Below are 22,137 nucleotides of genomic sequence, written 5' to 3'. Positions count from 1 at the left end.
AAAAATATTTGCTAGTTAAAGCTCCAAGCACAGAATTAAATCAGGAGGTGGTGTGATAGCAACTATGTAGTTCCTTTGCCTTTGCCCAGAAAGAGCGTGAGGAGCAAACAAGAGGGCTGACCTCCAAACTAGAACACCCCTCCTCCAAAATAATCCTAGAATCTCACTCTTCCATTCAGGAACTATGATATGTAGTTAGCCCAGTGCAAGGTACTGGTTTTAGGACAGTGAACAGGGGTGTCGAGGACCCTGCCCCTCAAGAAAGCTCACATTCTAGGAGGAAAAGACACACTTAATGACACACACACCAAGTACAGTTATCTATATAAAGTAACTACAAGGTGTGCCAGGGGTAGTGAAAAATATTGGGTTGGCCAACAAACTTTTTGGCCAACCCAATATAAACACGGGGCTAAGAAAAAATCCACTTTAGGTAGAAGAGTCAAAAAGAAAGCCCCTCTGAGGAAGCAACATTTACAGTGAGTCCCAGGGTTTGCCATGAAAAGGATGGCGTATGGACATTCACAGCAGAGAGAACTGCATGTGCAAAGGCATGGAGAAGAGAAAGAGCTTAATGTGTTTGAGAAAGTGAGTGACAGTCAGCAGGGCCAAAGGACAAGGTGGGAAGAAAAGAAGTGATGATACTGGAAATACAGATTGTCATTGCTCAAGGCCCTGCTGGCTGCAATAAAACGTTTGGATCTTATTGTAAGGATGAGCGCAAGCCACTGAAGGGTTTTTCAAGCCAGGTATGGCCTGATCTGATTTCCATCTTAAGGAAGTTTTGGCCAGGAGACGCCCTAGATATTCGCAGTTGTTCTTTCCAAGCATCCGATGCCTTGAGGTCACCCTCCAATCACATGGCATGGCCGTCCTTTATTCCACCCACAATTAGGGTCAGGCCTCCATCCACGGAGCAACTTACCCTCCTTGGATCTCCTGCCTGGCCTATGTGCTTCCCCCAAAGCCCCATAAACTCACTAAGGTGTTTCCAATAGACACTGCTAGAGTACGAGGAGAATGGATGCTTTTGTAAAGAACACAAAATAATAAAAGGAAACCACTCCCTCATTTCTGATGGAAATTTGTTTTCCCCTCCACTGCTATCCATTAGTCCTCGGCCTGAGTAATTGTCTATGCCCTTCACCCCATCCTTCATTTATTTGCCAAAAGGCCAGGAACATGTGTACTGCCATGAACAATAACAAAGAACTATAAATTCTTATTGATCCCAGAAGCTTGGGAATTCTAAACAATAAAAATATGTCCTCTGACTGCTGCACTCAAAAGAACGTTTTGGAGATACAAAAGAGCTTTGTTGAAAGAACAAATGAGCTCCAGGGACGCTGTGGGCCTCATGGAGGGCTTGGGTCACCAGGTATTCATGCAACAGGCAACTCCAGACACAAAGTCAGAAAGACCTCCCTGCCACGCTCCCCCGGGCTCACATCTTCATTTCTCAGCCGCATCTTGACTGCATCAAGCTGAGTTTCCTATATAGCTTTTAGCCACTATTGTTTTTAGGAGCCAGAATTCTCAGCCTAAAGAGAAAGTCCTCTTTGTCCTCCATCCATGATTTAATTTACATTCTCCTAAACGCTCCATTCACTTTGTTTTCAGGCTAAGAAATCTCACAATTGTACCAGGCCCTGAATTTGAATTTCCCTGTGTTTCTGCTCTTTGGAAATTTGCCTAGTTCAGTCACTGGACAGTCCTAGAAATTCAGCTTAACCTTAGAGAAAAATCTCTGTTGTTCATGATTTCTTATAGTACTTCTAACTTCTGTCCTATATTTGCCCATTAATTTCTACATTTTCACGTCTTTCTAAGTACTTAATGTGTTTGTGAGCATACATACACACAGATGAATGCACAGCACCTTTTCTCTGATAATCAGTGAAGTCTCCTCTATCTTTTCCAACTGGATGGCATTCTCAGGGAGACGTCGCTTCTTCATTCCTCACACTTCAAAGGGTGAGGGTGCTCTGAGCTGCACTGCTTTCAGCCTTTCTCATACAGATGCAGCCTTCCTGGCACTCCCCTGATCCTTCAATGCCCTGCATGACTCACAAGACCCTGTGTCCAACTGGCTTACACTGCTTTTGTCTCTCTGTTCTCCCCTAGGAATTTATTTTATATGCAAATATATAAAAGTCACTAGAAATGGGCAAAACTTGATCACGAAGTAATACGAACATAAAAAAAATACCAATTCTGAATTTTTAAAAATAGTATGTAGTAAATTAATGAAGAAACGCTTGGGAAGAAAACATCCTTTCTGTTCTTTGGACAATGAGATAACTGCTAGCAGCCTATGGCTTACCTGAATGTATTAAAATCCACCATCTTTGTGTGCATACAGTCAACAGTTGTAAACACCTGCTTGAGCTCTCTGGATTTGCATTCTTCTTCTTTTAACTTTTGTACAATAAGTTCAATGTTGCTCAGGGGAAACTAGGAGGAGGAAATGACAGACATTTAAGATAGGGAGCCCAATCTTTCTGGTGGCCAGCAAAGCTGGCTATGTCTTTCCGCAGAAACCAACACAAAGAAGACATGACTAGATTTGTATTTCTTCAGCTAAGGCTCTGGGACAACCAGTGACATTAGCACAGGCCCAGATCTGAGAAAAATGAGCTTACGGGACAGCAGGTCACAGGAATCAAAAAAGAACGACTACTTCCACCTCAGCCTCCTCCCTTTGACCCTTGGACTCTGGCCCACCATGTTGGGAGAGCCTAATGGAGAGAATGGGAATTCAAAGTTGCATAAGTGGATCCCCATTTTCTCCAGATCTTAAGAGTGGGATCCCTGGAACCATTGGCCACCAGGCAATACCCTGGGCAGAGAGAGGATGGGTGCCCAAGGTCTACAGGCACTGTGGTCCCCTACATTCACGCCCTCCCCCCAGGAGACCCCCAATTCCTGTCTCCTATACTGTGATTTGATTTTTGACTCTGTAAGAATACTTCTTATTCAACTGAGTAAAGCACAAGGCTGTAAGTAATTATATTGACATTATAATATAAGTAATTATATTATAGCAAAGAGCTAGAAAAGACTCATTGTGGAAATAAAAACATTGATGGTAACTTAACATAAAGTTCCCCTCTGTCACTGGGGATTTGTGGGGAGGCAGGGGAGCAGGTCAGTGGCATTCCCTCCCTTTTTTTGATTTCATCTATTTCCATGATAGGATCTACTAGCTCTTACAAAAAGACCCCTTAGACTGATATTAATCTTTCTCTGCTTAGAATGTCCTTGTTAAAGGTAGCTTTAAGAAAATGCAGTTTTTACCTGGGATGCTGATACCAGACAATGTCCTACCTTGCTTTTCTCTTTTGGAAAGGAGAAAAGCCCTTAATGTTTCATATATACATATATATATATACACATACATACATACATATTCATGCTATATATTTTTTATATTAAAGTACAGGTGTGCACTGTGTTTAAAAATGGAACCCTAATTACGATAGCTATTGTAAACTGTACACTGCATCTCCTATGGGCCACACAGAGCTAAGCACTTAAAACAGATTACCACATCTAATCTTCACAGCAACTCTCTGAAATAGGCACCGTTGGTACTCCCATTTTAAAGATGAGGAAAGGGAAGGCACATGTCTAAGGCCCCTCAGCTTTTAAGGAGTCAAGTTTCCTGGCCAAGCTTGCTGGTCTCCAGAAATTTAACTGCCCTATTACTGAGCCCCTCACCTGAATTCAGTGCTTTTGAAGAGCTACCCATTCCTGGTATTGTGCTAGTCCAAGTTCCTAACGCTGCAAATGGAGAGGTGGTGTGGCCGCCCTGGAGGGTGCTGCCCTGGCCCGCCCTCAAGAGAGACCACGCAGAGAGGAGTCCTGTTAGCAGACAGTCCCTGCCGCTGCACCTTCAGGTCACTGGAGCGCTGCAGCTTTCAGAGATTCCCCCAGAGGCCACAGTCTCCCCAGATTCTTCCCATCCAGTGACTGAGCAGGATGCAGGCGCCAGAGCTGGGCCATTACTGCCTGACATGGGATTTCTCTGATGCGTAGTGTGTGCTCTGGGGCTCCCCGTGAGCCTGGCTGCAATATGTCTGAGGTTCTTCTCACCCCCATCCTCCCTCCTTCCCTCTCCTTTCTCAGGAGTCAGACCTACATCTCAGTCTCCCCACCTACTCCTGCTCCCTCCTTTATCCTTCATACACATTTCCCTCAATACATCTCTTGCACATATCATTCTGCCTTGGAATCTGCTTCTCAGAGGACCAAAACTGATCCAGGTAATGTGTTGTACACAGAGACTGATATTAGCAACATCTCCCTGAGCATTTGACATGAAATGAAATGGAATTGGCACTGAATCTATATAATTGGCACAGAAGTATTATTATTTACAGGCAGACTTCGAAAATAGTTTCTAGATAGATTCTTCAATAGTAGGCCATGGTTCTGAAATACACATGCTGGCACATGGAATTCAGTTCAGTTCAGTTGCTCAGTCATGTCCAACTCTTTGGGACCCCATGAATCGCAGCATGCCAGGACTCCCTGTCCATCACCATCTCCTGGAATTCACTCAAACTCACGTCCATCGATTCAGTGATGCCATCCAGCCATCTCATCCTCTGTCATCCCCTTTTCCTCCTGCCCCCAATCCCTCCCAGCATCAGAGTTTTTTCCAATGAGTCAACTCTTCACATGAGGTGGCCAAAGTAATGAAGTTTCAGCTTTAGCATCATTCCTTCCAAAGAAATCCCAGGGCTGATCTCCTTCAGAATGGACTGGTTGGATCTCCTTGCAGTCCAAGGGACTCTCAAGAGTCTTCTCCAACACCACAGTCCAAAAGCATCAATTCTTCAGTGCTCAGTTTTCTTCACAGTCCAACTCTCACATCCATACATGACCACTGGAAAAACCATAGCCTTGACTAGACAGACCTTTGTTGGCAAAGTAATGTCTCATCTTTTCAGTATGCTATCTGAGGTTCATGACATTGTACAGCAGACAGGGATCAAGACCATCCCCATGGAAAGAAATGCAAAAAAGCAAAATGGCTGTCTGGAGAGGCCTTACAAATTGCTGTGAAAAGAAGAGAAGCGAAAAGCCAAGGAGAAAAGTAAAGATATAAGCATCTGAATGCAGAGTTCCAAAGAATAGCAAGGAGAGATAAGAAAGCCTTCCTTAGTGATCAGTGCAAAGAAATAGAGGAAAAGAACAGAATGGAAAAGACTAGAGATCTCTTCAAGAAAATTAGAGATACCAAGGGAACATTTCATGCAAAGATGGGCTCGATAAAGGACAGAAATGGTATGGACCTAACAGAAGCAGAAGATATTAAGAAGAGGTGGCAGGAATACACAGAAGAACTGTACAAAAAAGATCTTCATGACCCAGATAATGATGAGGGTATGATCACTCATCTAGAGCCAGACATGCTGGAATGTGAAGTCAAGTGGGCCTTAGAAAGCATCACTATGGGCAAAGCTAGTGCAGGTGATGGAATTCCAGTGGAGCTATTTCAAATGCTGAAAGATGATGCTGTGAAAGTACTGCACTCAATATGCCAGCAAATTTGGAAAACTCAGCAGTGGCCACAGGACTGGAAAAGGTCAGTTTTCATTCCAATCCCAAAGAAAGGCAATGCCAAAGAATGCTCAAACTACCACACAATTGCACTCATCTCACATGCTAGTAAAGTAATGCTCAAAATTCTCCAAGCCAGGCTTCAGCAATACGTGAACCGTGAACTTCCAGATGTTCAAGCTGGTTTTAGAAAAGGCAGAGGAGCCAGAGATCAAATTGCCAACATCTGCTGGATCATTGAAAAAGCAAGAGAATTCCAGAAAACATCAATTTCTGCTATATTGACTATGCCAAAGACTTTGACTGTGTGGAACACAATAAACTGTGGAAAATTCTTCAAGAGATGGGAATACCAGACCACCTGACCTGCCTCTTGAGAAACCTATATGCAGGTCAGGAAGCAACAGTTAGAACTGGACATGGAACAACAGACTGGTTCCAAATAGGAAAAGGAGTATATCAAGGCTGTATATTGTCACCCTGCTTATTTCACTTATATGCAGAGTACATCATGAGAAACGCTGGGCTGGAAGAAGCACAAGCAGGAATCAAGATTGCCAGGAGAAATATCAATAACCTCAGATATGCAGATGACACCACCCTTATGGCAGAAAGTGAAGAGGAACTCAAAAGCCTCTTGATGAAAGTGAAAGAGGAGAGTGAAAAAGTTGGCTTAAAGCTCAACATTCAGAAAACAAAGATCATGGCATCTGGTCCCATCACTTCATGGGAAATAGATGGGGAAACAGTGGAAACAGTGTCAGACTTTATTTTGGGGGGCTCCAGAATCACTGCAGATGGTGATTGCAGCCATGAAATTAAAAGACACTTACTCCTTGGAAGAAAAGTTATGACCAACCTAGATAGCATACTGAAAAGCAGAGACATGGAACTCATCCACACTTAAAATCAAGGTTTTGTGAACATGTTTTCAGTGAACAGCATTGTCATAATAGTACTTTAGTAATAGTAGCCATGTTTCATCTCATTTCAAATGGAAAAACTTGTGGAGCTCACTGTTGCCAATTTGTCCTTGGAGTCTCATTTAGGCCTCAGGTGGCTCCTGTTATGGGAAGTTGCAACCCCAGCAACTATCAGGTTCCCTTGGGGTTTCTGTTTGTTCAGGTCTTGGCCTTCTTTGCAGGCCTGTGCCAATTAACTGAGACAGCACGATGTGTGGCACCAGGTTTTCTTCCTTTCAGACCATTGCTGAATTTCTTTCTGAAAGCATTGTCAGCATCAGCAGAAAACCCAGGAAACTTGATTCAACCCTGGGCCTGCCTCCTGCCTGTGCCTGGCATCCGTGATGCTGGGCAGCAGCAAACCCAGCACATAAACAGAGGAGACCAGGCCCTGGCCTCTGTGATGGGACCTGCGGCCAAATCATGCAGATCCATTATTCATGCCCACATGTGTGAATGCACAATGTAAAATTGGTTGCAAGGCGAAGAAGAAAAGGCCTGGAGTAAGGAAAACACAGACTGCAGAGTGCTGAGAGGTGAAGTCAAGAATTATACCAAGTGAGTTCACCTTATTTGAATGCCTCTCCATGTAGTTCAAGGTATACTCATCAGCATTGACCAAAAGAAAGAGGTAGCCATTCACATTCACTTTGGCTCCAACATACAGCTCCTCAGCCTTGATATATTCTGAGAATTCACTTTTAAAGACTTCTTGTCCAGGCTTCTTAACACGAACTCTTTTTAAGAACATCCCTCCAGTATACCCTGTAGAAAAGGAGAAAAAAGTTAATGAGTAGGTTTTGTTTCTCAAAGAACCAGACAACTTGCCTTTAGAGATACTTCATGCTCAAACACAGACCACAGCTGTGAACTTGTGAACTCATACTATGTATAGTCAGTCTTTAAGAGAAAAGAATGAGGCAGTGGGTGAGAAATGAGACTTCTAGGTGAGTGTGTAAAGAAGAAAAGTGGCATGGCATTTCAGCCTTTTCTTTCCTCCATCCTCTCCCTTCCCAATCCAAACACGTAAACATTTAGCAAGGACTTGGTTTATGTCCACAAGCATCCTGGAAACTGAAACAGGAACATCTTCTGAGCCTGCCTGAACTGTATCAGGTAGAAAATTTCTCACCCGAGTTTATTTCCACCTATTTGTCCCAGATGATGTCTTATACACATCTTCTGACATACAGATGAAATGTAAAGATGCCCCATTTCTGGAAAGGTGTTACTTAATTGAAGATAACTATAGGAGTTCCCTTAACTCTTTGTTTCTACAGGCAAAATATTTAAATAATGCTCCATTCTTTTTTTTTTTTTTTTTTTTTTACTTCTCAGAATTCTCATCATTTTCTCTGCTCTTTTCTGGGCATTGTTTGGGTTTTGGCAAGCAGTGACCAGAGCTGAACGTGGAACTCCACTATCTTCTAACTGATACCGAACTGAAATCTCCAACCCTGTGGATATATCCTGGGACTAGGTGAGCTCTGGGGAGCAGCTTCCTGACGCTTTTACCACATTCAGAAACCAGAGGTGGTGGAAAGACATAGGCTTTGTAGCCAAAGAGAGCTGGAGTCTATCCTGGTTCTGTCGCTTGCTTGCTGGATGATCTTTAGGAGTCATTTAATCTCTCTGAGCCCCTCCAAATTCTTGCTGGTAAACGGGAATAATATTTGTGGGGGGCTATGAAAATGTACTTCTCAGATTGCTGGCTGTGGGGAACATAGTTGACAGAAGGCTCCAACTGCTATGTTCTGAAATCTATCCTCAGATTTGTGCCAAGGTCATGCTTCCCACAGGCTGCTGCCAATGCATGATGAGCAAGGTAGGCAGACTAAGGCAGGCAAGATGGGAGCTCTTGCACTGGTGACTCTGGCTCCAGAACACCCAGTCAGCCTTGCCAAAATTCTCTTAAGACTTTCACTGTGGTCTAAGACCTTCCCTTTGCCTCTTTCCTCTGTCCTTCACATGAGTCAAACACACACTGCAGTCTGATAGTGCTCCTGGCCTCTTCTGGCTCCTGCCATGTCTTCCCTCACCCACCATCTCCCTAATAAATCTCTTATACATTTAACCTTATCTTGGGCTTTGCCTCTTAAGGACCTAGATTAACACAAGACTTAACCTCATAAAAGTCTTATAAGGATAACAGGAGGTACTCAGCCAGGGCTGCTGTTATAACCAGCAAGCTTCTAGTTGACTGCTATCACCCTGTTTTATGAATGCTGCAATTTGTTTCGCCATATCATCCCTATTCTAGATGTACAGAGGTGATTTTTAGACTTTCAGGAGCATGACTTTATAGGCATCCCTATTTGACTTCATATTTTAAGGTCTGGTCCATTATTCATATCTGTATAAGTGGAGCCTGACTGACTTATACAAATTATTTGTGATTCATTGTGTACTGAGCGGCTCCTACCAGCTCATAAGGACTGATAGTTTAATGTTCAGAGATTTGGAAAGCCAGTTGTTAAACTGTTGGTTGCTTGAAACTGGCCATGGTTTGGGTATTTACATCATGGAAATTGACAAACGGTACAAAATAGAGCTTTTAAATTTTTTTCAGAGAGCCGGTTAACCAGTACACCACTGACTATTCTTCCCAAAAGTGTATCTTCAGCACTGATACAAATTTTAAACATGTTGAGACAAAGGATAGAGCCCTACAGTTCCATAATTTGGTAAGTCAAAATCAATAGCTTTCCTCAGCAATGGCCACCCTATCAGTGCACTGCAGCAAGGCCATCCCATGGGCCTTGGTGCTGGAACCTTGGCACCAGCCTCAACAGCCAGAGGGAAATAGACTCTGAAGATTAAATTTGTTAATTGGGGATTCTTGTCTTATTTTGTAAGTGATATTATCACAAATACAGATTTTATTCTTGTCTTGCTTGCTGTACACAGAATTTGTGGCAGCCAGACCATGATTTTGAAGCCACTGGATTCCACAGAGGTGCCTCAGAGACCACAGAGGAAGAGGGGACAGTGTCAAAAAGGAGGTGTCCTGAATCCCCCAGTCCTGAGCCAACCAAAACTATTCCTCTTTTACCATTTTATATGTCTGGGTTCCCATTTAAGAGGTCTTTGTAAAATGAACTTTTAGTGGTTAAAAAAAAAGAAAGAAAGCCACTCTGTTAGATCATAGGCTACAAAAATGAGATTATATTACATAACTTTCAACATGAAGAGACAGTTCACTGTTCTGAGGAAATTGCTATGGGTAGTATGTCTCTTACCTGAATTCCTCTCTGTGGGTTCAAACACTGAAATTGTGTCATCACGGAGAAAATATGAAATAACAAACATCCTTTCCACATCAGCACATTTGTGTGTGATTAGTTTTGCAAAAAATCGGAGTATATTGCTTATGTTGCCATAGCTAAATGGAAGAAAAAATGAAGGTTATAGCATTATGTAAGTAATCTTTTCCATATTACATATGTAAAAAATCCTACAACATATATGCCATTTTTATTGATATATAATATTAGCTTCAGGTATATGACACAACGATCTGATATTCGTATATATTGCAAGATGACCAACACAGTTAAGTCTGGTTAACATTCATCACCACACTTAGCTACAAAATTTTTTTTCTTGTGATGATAGCTTTTAAGATCTATTCTCTCAACAACTTTGAAATATGTACTATAGTATTATTAACTACAGTCACCATGCTATATATCACATTCCTATGACTTATTTATTTTATAACTGAAAGTGTATACTCTTGGCTCCTTTTACCCACCTCCCATCCAAGTGCACTATGGTTTTAAGACAGTGGCATAAACTCTCAGAGGTTGAAAAAGTTCAACCATTTTCTTATTAGGGCTCTAAATCTATATGCAGAGACATGTAAAATATCTCTTATTCTTTCAAAGTTCTCTTTCAAAGAGTTCTAAACACTCTTTTTATCACAATACACCCAGCACTCAGAAAACATTTAGCATTTTCCCTGCTTCTGATCATACCACCTAGACTGTTCAATCTGGCTTTCTGGGCCATTAATAGTCTGGGTTCAAACACACACACACACACACACACACACACACACACCCCTATTTGTCCAGGTTAACACAGTGGGAAAACGTCCAGGGTAACACATTGGGAAAACGTACCCAAAACAAATGTCATAAACACATTGCTCAAACCATCTGCATTAAATGGCTGTTCTCTGCTCACAAGGTTGGACAATAATCACAGCAACCATGTCAGCTAGAAGCACTGTGCCTGGGCCTTGCTGCGCCAGGAGGCAAGAGTTTGTGCTTTGCCAGTGCCTGAAGCAACCTCCCCATTTCACTGCCCACTTTCTCAAGCCCATTCCTTATTTTTCTTCCAACCTCACATCGTCTCCTTGCTAAGTCACTCTCCCAGTTCCCCAGCAGCCCCCTAACTCCCTTCAAGGGAAAATTTCCCTTTTCCCTTTCAAATGCTATATTAAATATGACAGACCTTTCATAACACTTATCACCCATATCATAAGTTGCCATTACAAGTCTCTTTTCTGAGGGCAAGGACTGCATCTTATTAATCGTTGTCTAATACAACATTTTTTTTTTGCATTCTAAGTACTTAATAAATGTTTGTAGAAAGTTGTTATAAGATCCATGTAGATTGGAATTTGCACTTAGAATTCTATGTGTGAATAGAATAGTCTTGAAGACTGATGATGAAATCAAATTCTAGAACCTAAAGTTCCCCAAATTGACTGCCTGGTTATGGAATAAATTAATTTATGGTGTGTCAGCAGAAGTATGTCTGTGGATATTAGCTAGTGAAAGGTGGTGCTGTGCTATGCTTAGTCACTCAGCTGTCTCCTCTTCGTAACCCCACAGACTGTAGCCCTCCAGGTTCCTCTGTCCATGAGATTTTTCAGACAAGAATACTGGAGTGGGTTGCCATTTTCTCCTCCAGGGGATCTTCCCAACCCAGGGATCAAACTCACATCTCCTATATCTCCTGCATTGGAGGCAGTTTCATGACAAACACTAAACTCTTTGGGAAGGCTCTGATAATCAAAATCAATACCCCAAGGAGGAACAGAGTAAAATAAACCATGTACTTCATCCCTTCCATGTCACAAGAGAGGTCCTCACTTTCAGTCTCCAATGCCGAAAATCATTCTTTCCTTTCAGTCACAGTGATTTATAAAGAAACAGACCAAAAAAATATATATTTCTGATTTGCAGAGGCAGAAGGTGTTTTTCTCTGTCCAAGGAGGCAGGATTGAAAAAGCATGGCTCCATGATTCCCAGCTTGAGGCCTCAAGTGAGATGGAAAGTAGCAATTTGGAGGCTAGCCCCAGGGCAGCCCTGGCAAAACAGCCAGACCTCCATAGCTGTTTTCTTAGTCCCTAGTTTCCCAGGCTTCAGCACAGGGAAGGGACAGCTATACCTTTTCAACCATCTTTTCTGGTATATAATTGGATTTAAAAGCAACAAACAGATTTGGTAACCGCCCCCTCTCATGAAAGACCCATACTTTTACAGATGCCTGAAATATCCTTGAAACAACGGAATGAGGTCTAAAGTCAGGCCAAATGAACACAATTGCAAATTTAGCTTCTTAGAACTTACATAAATTTATAAGTGTGGACGTTAAGTATGGATTTTTCATGTTTAATATGCCTTTTTAAACGTAATTCTAGTGTTTTAGACAGCTTATCAACCAGGAATACAATCTACTCAAGCAAAATCTTTATCTACACTACAATCTGTAGGTGTCCTCCAGTCCATGGGGTCGCAAAGAGTCAGACATGACTGAGCGACTGAACTGAACTGAACACTACAGACTACTCAAGCAAGATCATTCACAAACGTTGTCATGTGTGAAAGTCACACGGGGAGCTTGTTAAATATACAGAATCCAGAGTCCCACTCCTAGAGATATGGATTCAGTAGTTCACTTGCAGCTCCAGAAACCTACATTTTTAATAAGTTCCCCAAGAGATTCTGATGAAATCGTCCCCAGAGCATGCTTTGAGAAACACTTGCAGGTTATCTTCAGATATTTCTTTGACTAATAAGCTAGTTATCAAAGTTCTCTAAACACTCTTTTTATCACAATACACCCAGCACTCAGAAAAAATTTAGCATTTTCCCTGCTTCCGATCATATCACCTAGACTACTCAGTCTGGCTTTCTGGGCCATTAATGGTCTGGTTCAGAGACACGCACACACACACACACACACACACGTATTTGTCACGACTGCCTATAACACACTCTCTACTCAAATCATATAGTCACTTCACTTAGCGCCCCACACTGAGCGCCCCTCACTTAGCGCCCCACACTGAGCTATATCCAGCCCTTTGCTTTGTGCCATCCCCTCCCCCAGGGTACACTCTCATCCTTTCTTATGCCTGTCCAGAATCCTGCCCATCCATCTGGGCCTCAATCAGTAGAGCTCTCCGTGACCACGGCTGCCTACCCAGCTGATCACCTACTCATGCCTCCTGTACCAAATATTACCTGTGACACCCAATTTAGCATTGTATAGACTTGTATCCTTGCCTGTTTTTTTTTAATGTGTTGGTCTCAAAACAAATGATAAATTCCTAAGTCCAGCAGCTATGTCTTAACCTTTTCTCCACACAGCCCAGAGTTACCTATAATCATTGTCTTGAATTCTTCTCTTGACACAAACCTACTCTAACTACAGTCTTTCTCATCTCAGTAGATAGCAACTCCATCTTTCCAGTTGGAGAAATCTTGGGAGTCATTTTTATCTCCTGTTGTATCCAATCTGCCAGGAAACCCTACTGGTTCAACCTTCAAAAATATTTCCAGAATCTGCTATTTCTCATCATTTTCATGGCACTCACCCTGATGGAGCCATCATAACTTTTCTCTTGGGACTACTACAGTCTTGTTTTTACTGGTCTTTACTTCCACCATTGCCCTTCTACACTCTACGCTCAACACTGCATCTGGAGTAATTCCTTTAATACATAAATCAGATAAAGTCATTTCTCTGTTCAAATCTCCCAATGAGTCCCCTTATCACCTGAAGTCAAAAGAATCCTTACAGTGGTCTGGAAGGCCCTATGTGATCTGATTGCCCATTACTTCTCTTAATCTGTCTACCCTGCCTGTTACTCATCTTTTCTATCCTTGTCAGCTTCCTGCCTATTCTTTGCACATCCCAAGCCTGCTCCCTGCTCAGCATCTTTACACTGACTGTTCCTTCTGCCTAGTACATGTTTCCTCTCCTCAGTAAGGTCTATCCAAACCACACTGTTTAAAATTGAAACCAGCGTTTACTGTTTGTAAATTTTTTGATGATGGCCATCCTGACTGGTGTGAAGTGATACCTCACTGTAATTTTCATTTGCATTTCTCTAATAATGAGTGATGGTGAGCATCTTTTCATGTGTTTGTTCGCTATCTGTATGTCTTTGGAGAAAAGTCTGCTTAAGTCTTCCTCACACTTTTTGATTGGGTTGTTTGTCTTTCTGGTAGATGTCCACTGGCAGATTAATGGGTAAAGAAGTTGTGGTACATATATATTAATACAATGGAATATTACTCAGCCATAAAAAGGAACACATTTGAGTCAGTTCTAATGAGGCGAATAAACCTAGAGCCTGTTATACAGAGTAAAGTCAGAAAGAGAAAAATTTTGTATATTAATGCATATATACGGAATCTAGAAAAATGGTACGGATGAACCTATTTTCAGAGCAGGAATAGAGACACAGACACAGAGAACAGACTTTGGACATAGCGGAAGGAGAGGGTGGGACAAAATCAGAGAGTAGCACTGACATATATACACACTACTGTGTGTAAAACAGATAGCCAGTGGGAAGCTTCTGTATAACACAGGTTGTCACAAAACACCAGGTGCTTTGTGACAACCTGGAGGGGTGGGGGGCATCCTGGAGGAAGAGGACATATGCGTACTTGTGGCTGATTCACTTTGTTGTATGGCAGAAGCCAACACAATATTGTAAAGCAGTTAACCTCCAATTTAAACTATTTTAAAAATTGAAACCCAGGTTGCTCCTCAAGCCCCACATTCTAAGTTCCCATTTATTCTCTTCATAGCTACCTTCTTAATTTTTTGTGGCACTATAATACCTTTTATACACTAGAGAATGTACTTATGTATTATCTTTATTGTTTATTATCTACCTCCCCTAGCTAAAATGTAAATTCTATGAGGGCAGGGCTCTGTGTCTGTTTTGATCCCAAGCCCCAATATCACTGTCTGGCACACTGAGGGTAAATGACTGGCTCACCCAGGGCTACATACATAATAAAAACCTTAAAGATAGCTATAGCTATAGTCTTATGGTTAGAAAAGACATGAAGGCTTATTATTACTGATGGGAAAGAGGGAAATAAATGACTGACGGAGACAACAGATGGACAATATATGAAACAAGTCAGAGATTAAGATTAAATTGTGAATCTTTAGATGCTATATGATTATGAATAGCAAAAGTCTGGGATAACAGCCTTTCTGGTAGGAAGCCATCCATCTCTTCTACCCAGCATTAAGAACTAAAAGGGTGAATGTTCATTTTATTTACTCACTTATTTATCATTCCTCTTCTCTTATGGAAAAAAATATTTATTGAATCCCAAGTATACAGCCAGCACTGTTCTAACTCTAAGAGAAGTAATAAAGCCAGTCCTGCCCTCAAGGAGCTCTGGGTCTATATATAAACAAGTAACTGCCACACACTATGATATGTACAGATTCTGGGGCAAAAAAGGTGAACTCCAGGAGTTGGTTTCCCTGGGTTCAAATCCTACCTCAACTAAAAATTAGCTGTGTGAGATTGGGTAAATTGAATAGACTCTCTAAGCCTCAGTTTCTTCATGTGAAGAATGGGTACAATACTATTATCTACTTTATGAGGTTGTTTTGAGGATTAAATGAGATCAAGTATTATAGTTAGCACATTGTAACCACAAACTACTTCTTACTAGTAATATTATTATTATTATTATTAGAAGTATGATCAGCAGAGTATTGTGAGCACACAGAGAACAAAATAACTAATTCAGCCAGACGCAATGAGAAAGATATTTTTCTAGTTCTCCCAAGTCAGACTGGACAATCTACCCAGCAGGCACCACAGTGAATTTTTACCCAGACAATAAAAGTCTTCATTCCATCAAAATAAAAACCTCACATGCTTTGATCTGAAACTATCTCTCTCCAGTGACTCACCATAGATGACTGTTAACCTCAATCAACAATGAACACAAGTACAATTTTAATAGCAATATATATCATCAATATATGTCTTGTGTGTTGCACGTCTCAATTCACAGTTTATTTATTTGCATTAAGAAGCTTTTTGTATGCTTTGTGAGATCATCTTCCTAAGGTTCTCACGGTTTGAAAACCTCGGGTTATTCAAACTCATGTGTAAGTCTCCAGCTGAATGTGCCAGTTTCTATGGAAACAAGGTCACTGTGTGGGAGGAGCTTGAGAGAAGAAGCGTATTCCTGGCACAGAATGAGCAATGGACAGAAAGAAAAGAAATTAGAGCTATTCACGCCTGGATCACCGTTCTCCAGCCACAACAGCATGACAAGAACATGGAATGCTGTCTATAGTCAGTACTCTGTGGGCAAGTTGATGTGGTGCAGACAGAAAGAGAGACTAAGGCAACTACTCACAAGGAACACTGTTCCCACTGGATTCCAGAAGCAACACCCTGGATCGTGTTTCATCCTGTGTATTTATAAGAAAAATTCCCTCTCCTTTTACAATAGGGACATTCTTCCTGCCCACCTCTTTCGGGTGGTTGCCCTTAAAAACAGCAGTTAGTGAAAAGTATCTATCAAAGCTACGGTTTTTCCAGTAGTCATGTACAGATATGAGAGCTGGGACAATAAAGAAGGCTGAGCAATGAAGAACTGATGCTTTCAAATTGTGGTGCTGGAGAAGACTCTTGAAATTCCCTTGGACTGCAAGGAGATCAAACCAGTCAATTCTAAAGGAAATCAAACCTGAACATTCATTGGAAAGACTGATGCTGAAGCTGAAACTCCAATACTTTGGCCACTTGATGCAAAGAGCTGACTCATTGGAAAAGACCCTGATGCTGGGAAAGATTGAGGGCAAGAGAAGGAGACAACCGAGGATGAGTTGGTTAGACAGTATCACCAACTCAATGGACATGAATTTGAACAAACTCCAGGAGACTGAAAAGCAGGGGAGCCTGTCATGCTGCAGTCCATGGGATCACAAACAGTCAGACATGACTTAACGAGTGAACAACAACAATCCATCAAAAGTCCTGCCCTGGAACTTCACCATAAATACTGCTATCTATAAGGGAGGATGGAGTATGAATTGGTGTCCCTCTAATGTGATCCGAAATTAGTGGTTCTCAAACCCTGGTGCCCATCACCAGAAACCCCTGGATGTCTTGTTAAAACACAGAGCCAGGCCCCACCCCCAGAGACTGGGCCTCAGTAGGTCTGGGGTGAGACACAGACCACAAAGTGTGAGGACCACACTTTGAGCAGTATCAACTCTGAAACTTAAAAACAAAACTCCCAAGTCCTTACAAATAAAAGATTACTTCTTAAAAGACAAAGGACATCATGTCAAGGCAAATGCAGCCTTTCAGACACTCTACACAACTCTTAACGCATTTTTACCATGTTTACCGTGATACCAAAACTGTTCCCTCCACCTCAAGATATTCTACAATGGCATCTCATGCCATTGAATCTGATCAAATTCAGGGTGATGCCTTGTTGTTTTCCTTCTCCTGCTCTTACTCCATGTTCTCTTTATCTTTTTTCTCTTTATCTTTTTACTCCATGTTCTCTTTATCTTTTTTCCCCTCACGTAGGACTTCAGTGTTTAGTCTGCATCCTATTCAAGCCTCTGCAACATTTTCCCAACCCTCTTCCTCTTCCTACCACAACTTCTTTCTCCAGGGCTCCATTTTCTACAGAAACAAAAAGTAGCCATGAGTAGTACCACATCTATACACATGATTCAGGGGCACATTTTTCCTCACATATATTAGGAACACTTTTGAAAGTCCTTCTTTTGAAATCATATTCCACTACATAAGCAATCTGTGGTTACTGAACTCAACCAAGTCTCTTAAATTAAAATCAATTAACATTCTACAAAACAGTTATAAATCATGGAAGCCACTACAGCCTATGGGCCAAATACAGCCAGTCACCTGTTTCTATATGGCCTGTGAGCTAAGAATGGTTTTTAGGTTTTTAAATGGTTGAAAACACTCAAAGAATAATACTTTCTGATATGTAAAAACTATATGATATTCAAATGTCAGTGTCCATCAGTTCAATTCAGTTCACTCAGTTGTGTCCGACTCCTTACGACCCCATGAACCGCAGCACGCCAGGCCTCCCTGTCCATCACCAACTCCAGGAGTTTATGCAAACTCATGTCCATTGAGTCAGTGATGCCATCCAACCATCTCATCCTCTGTCGTCCCCGACTCCTCCTGCCCTCAATCTTTCCCAGCATCAGGGTATTTTCCAATGAGTCAACTCTTCACATCAGGTGGCCAAAGTATTGGAGTTTCAGCTTCAACATGAGTCCTTCCAATGAACACCCAGGACTGATCTCCTTTAGGATGGACTGGTTGGATCTCCTTGCAATCCAAGGGACTCTCAAGAGTCTTCTCTAACACCACAGTTCAAAAGCATCAATTCTTTGGTGCTAAGCTTTATTTATAGTCCTATTCTCACATCCATACATGACTACTAGAAAAACCATAGCTTTGACTAAATGGACCTTTGTTGGCAAAGTAATGTCTCTGCTTTTTAATATGCTGTCTAGGTTGGTCATAACTTTCCTTCTAAGGACTAAGAGTCTTTTAATTTCATGGCTGCAATCACCACCTACAGTGATTCTGGAGCCCAGAAAAATAAAGTCTGACACTGTTTCCACTGTTTCCCCATCTATTTCCCATGAAGTGATGGGACCAGATGCCATGATCTTAGTTTTCTGAATGTTGAGTTTTAAGCCAACTTTTTCACTCTCCTCTTTCACTTTCATCAAGAGGCTTTTTAGTTCTTCTTCACCCTTCACATAAGGGTAGTGTCATCTGCATATCTGAGGTTATTGATATTTCTCCCGGCAATCTTGATTTCTGCTTGTGCTTCTTCCAGCACAGCGTTTCTCATGATGTACTCTGCATATAAGTGAAATAAGCAGGGTGACAATATACAGCCTTGATATACTCCTTTTCCTATTTGGAACCAGTCTGTTGTTCCATGTCCAGTTCTAAGTGTTGCTTCCTGACCTGCATATAGGTTTCTCAAGAGGCAGGTCAGGTGGTCTGGTATTCCCATCTCTTTCAGAATTTTCCACAGTTTATTGTGATCCACACAGTCAAAGGCTTTGGCATAGTCAATAAAGCAGAAATAGATGTTTTTCTGGAACTCTCTTGCTTTTTCCATGATCCAGCGGATGTTGGCAATTTGATCTCTGGTTCCTCTGCCTTTTCTAAAACCAGCTCAAACATCTGGAAGTTCACGGTTCACGTATTGCTGAAGCCTGGCTTGGAGAATTTTAAGCATTACTTTACTAGAGTGTGAGATGAGTACAATTGTGTGGTAGCTTGAGCATTCTTTGGCATGGCCTTTCTTTGGGATTGGAATGAAAACTGACCTTTTCTAGTCCTGAGTTTTCCAAATTTGCTGGCATATTGAGTGCAGCACTTTCACAGCATCATCTTTCAGGATTTGAAATAGCTCCACTGGAATTCCATCACCTCCACTAGCTTTGTTCGTAGTGATCCTTCCTAAGGCCCACTTGACTTTGCATTCCAGGATGTCTGGCTCTAGGTGAGTGATCACACCATCATGATTATTTGGGTTGTGAAGATCTTTTTGTACAGTTCTTCTGTGTTTTCTTGCCACCTCTTCTTAATATCTTCTGCTTGTTAGGTCCCTACCATTTCTGTCCTTTATTGTGCCCATCTTTGCATGAAATTTTCCCTTGGTATCTCTAATTTTCTTGAAGAGATCTGCAGTCTTTCCCATTCTATTGTTTTCGTCTATTTCTTTGCATTGATTGCTGAGGAAGGCTTTCATATCTCTTGCTATTCTTTGGAACTCTGCATTCAAATGGGTGTATCTTTCCTTTTATCCTTTGCTTTTCACTTCCCTTCTTTTCTCAGCTATTTGTAAGGCCTCCTCAGACAGCCATTTTGCTTTTTTGCATTTCTTTTTCTCGGGGATGGTCTTGATTCCTATCTCCTGTACAATGTCATGAACCTCCATCCATAGTTCATCAGGCACTCTGTCTATCAGATCTAGCCCCTTAAATCTATTTCTCACTTCCACTGTATAGTCATAAGGGATTTGATTTAGGGCATACCTGAATGGTCTAGTGGTTTTCTCCACTTTCTTCAATGTCAGTCTGAATTTGGCAATAAGGAGTTCATGATCCAAGCCACAGTCAGCTCCTGGTCTTGTTTTTGCTGACTGTATAGAGCTTCTCCATCTTTGGCTGCATAGGATATAATCAATCTGATTTTGGTGTCGACCATCTGGTGATGTCCATGTGTAGAGTCTTCTCTTGTGTTGTTGGAAGAGGGTGTTTGCTATGACCAGTGCATTCTCATGGCAGAACTCTATTAGCCTTTGCCCTGCTTTATTCTGTACTCCAAGGCCAAATTTGCCTGTTACTCCAGGTGTTTCTTGACTTCCTACTTTTGCATTCTAGTCTCCTATAATGAAAAGGACATCTTTTTGCCTGTTAGTTCTAGAAAGTCTTGTATGTCTTCATAGAACCGTTTGACTTCAGCTTCTTCAGCGTTACTGGTTGGGGCATAGAGTAGGATTACCGTGATATTGAAAGGTTTGCCTTGGAACAGAGATCATTCTGTCGTTTTTGAGATTGCATCCAAGTACTGCATTTCGGACTCTTTTGTTGACTATGATGGCTACTCTATTTCTTCTAAGGGATTCCTGCCCATATTAGTAGATATAATGGTCATCTGAGTTAAATTCACCCATTCCAGTCCATTTTAGTTCACTGATTCCTAGAATGTCGATGTTCACTCTTGTCATCTCCTGTTTGACCACTTCCAATTTGCCTTGATTCATGGACTTAACATTCCAGGTTCCTATGCAATATTGCTCTTTACAGCATCGAACCCTGCTTCCATCACCAGTCCCATTCACAACTGGGTGTTGTTTTTGCTTTGGCTCCATCCCTTCATTCTTCCTGGAGTTATTTCTCCACTGATCTCCAGTAGCATATTGAGCACCTACCAACCTGGGGAGTTCATCTTTCAGTGTCCTATCTTTTTGCCTTTTCATATTGTTCATGGGGTTCTCAGTGTCCATAAACAGTTTTATTGGAATGTAGTCACACATTTGTTTATGAATTACCTATGGCTGTTTTCATGCTACAGTGACAGAGCTAAGCAACTGTGATAGAGGCTGTATGGTCCACAAAGCAGAAAATATTTGTATCTGATCTTTTAAGAAAAAGTCTGATGACCCTTATTCTACACCATTTCCTAGGGATCATCTTGAGGAGATAGATATATATGGAAAAGCATATATATATATATATATTTACATACACATACATAAACATGGAAAGCCAATATAGATTGGGGATAATACAGCTTTTGGGGCTTCCAGATGATGTATTAAAATAACCACTCAGTGTGAAGATGTAGGGAACAGAGAACCTTTGTGCACTGTTGATGGGAATATAAATTGGTGCAGCCACTGTGGAAAACAGTAGCATGGAGGGACCTCAAAAAATTAAAAACAGAACTACCATATGACACAGTAATTCTACTTTTGGATATATATATACACAAAGGAAACAAATCACTGTCCCCAAAAGATATCTGCACCCCCATGGTCAATGCAGTATTATTTGCAATAGCTAACACAGGGAAACAACACAAGTGTCCACTAACAGGTGTATGGATAAAGTGTAAAAAAATACATATATATATGTATGTCACACATACATGGGGCTTCCCAGGTGGCACAGTGGCAAAGAATCTGCCTGCCAATACAGGAGATGTGAGAGACACAAGTTCAATCCCTGGGTCAGGAAAATCCCCTGGAGGTGGAAATGGCAACCCACTCCAGTTCTTGCCTGGGAAATCCCATGGACAGAGGAGATTGGAGTGCTACAGTGCATGGGGTCGCAAAGAGTCAGGCAAAACTGAGGACACAATGCACGTGCATGTGTGCGCACGTGCGTGCATACACACACACACACACACTCACACACACACACACTCACACACACACACACTCACACACACACATAGTGGAATATTATTCAATCATCAAAAAGAAGGAAATCCTGCCATTTGCAATAGCATGGATGAACCTTGAGAGCATTATGCTAAGTAAAATAAATCAAGAGAAAGACAAATACTACATGATCTCACTTATATGTAGAATCTAAAAAAGACAAACTCATAGAAACAGGGATCAGACTGGTGACTGCCAGAGGCAGCGGGGTGGGGAGTGGATGGGATAATTGAGTGAAAGTGATCAAAAGGAACTAACTTTCTCCTATAAGATAAATAAGTTCTGGGGACATAACATACAGCATGATGATGACAGTAAATAATAATGTATATTTGAAAGTAAGA

The 22,137-nt window shown here is 41.5% G+C and overlaps 1 protein-coding gene across 1 annotated transcript in view; it reads right to left on the bottom strand.

Moving 5' to 3' along the window:
* Window positions 1–22,137, bottom strand: part of EFHC2 (EF-hand domain containing 2) — a 220,788-nt gene that overhangs the window by 88,456 nt on the left and 110,195 nt on the right. The window contains exons 9-11 of the mRNA XM_040266147.1: window positions 9,770–9,912; window positions 7,099–7,295; window positions 2,324–2,454 (exon numbers count right to left, since the gene is read on the bottom strand). Coding sequence (XP_040122081.1) covers window positions 2,324–2,454; window positions 7,099–7,295; window positions 9,770–9,912 — 471 coding nt within the window. The remainder of the gene's footprint in view (window positions 1–2,323; window positions 2,455–7,098; window positions 7,296–9,769; window positions 9,913–22,137) is intronic.

This window comes from Oryx dammah, unplaced genomic scaffold, assembly GCF_014754425.2.
Source record: "Oryx dammah isolate SB20612 unplaced genomic scaffold, SCBI_Odam_1.1 HiC_scaffold_23, whole genome shotgun sequence".
Taxonomy (NCBI): Eukaryota; Metazoa; Chordata; class Mammalia; order Artiodactyla; family Bovidae; genus Oryx; species Oryx dammah.
Note: the sequence above shows the minus strand (reverse complement) of the source record. Positions and strands in the feature narration are given on the sequence as shown.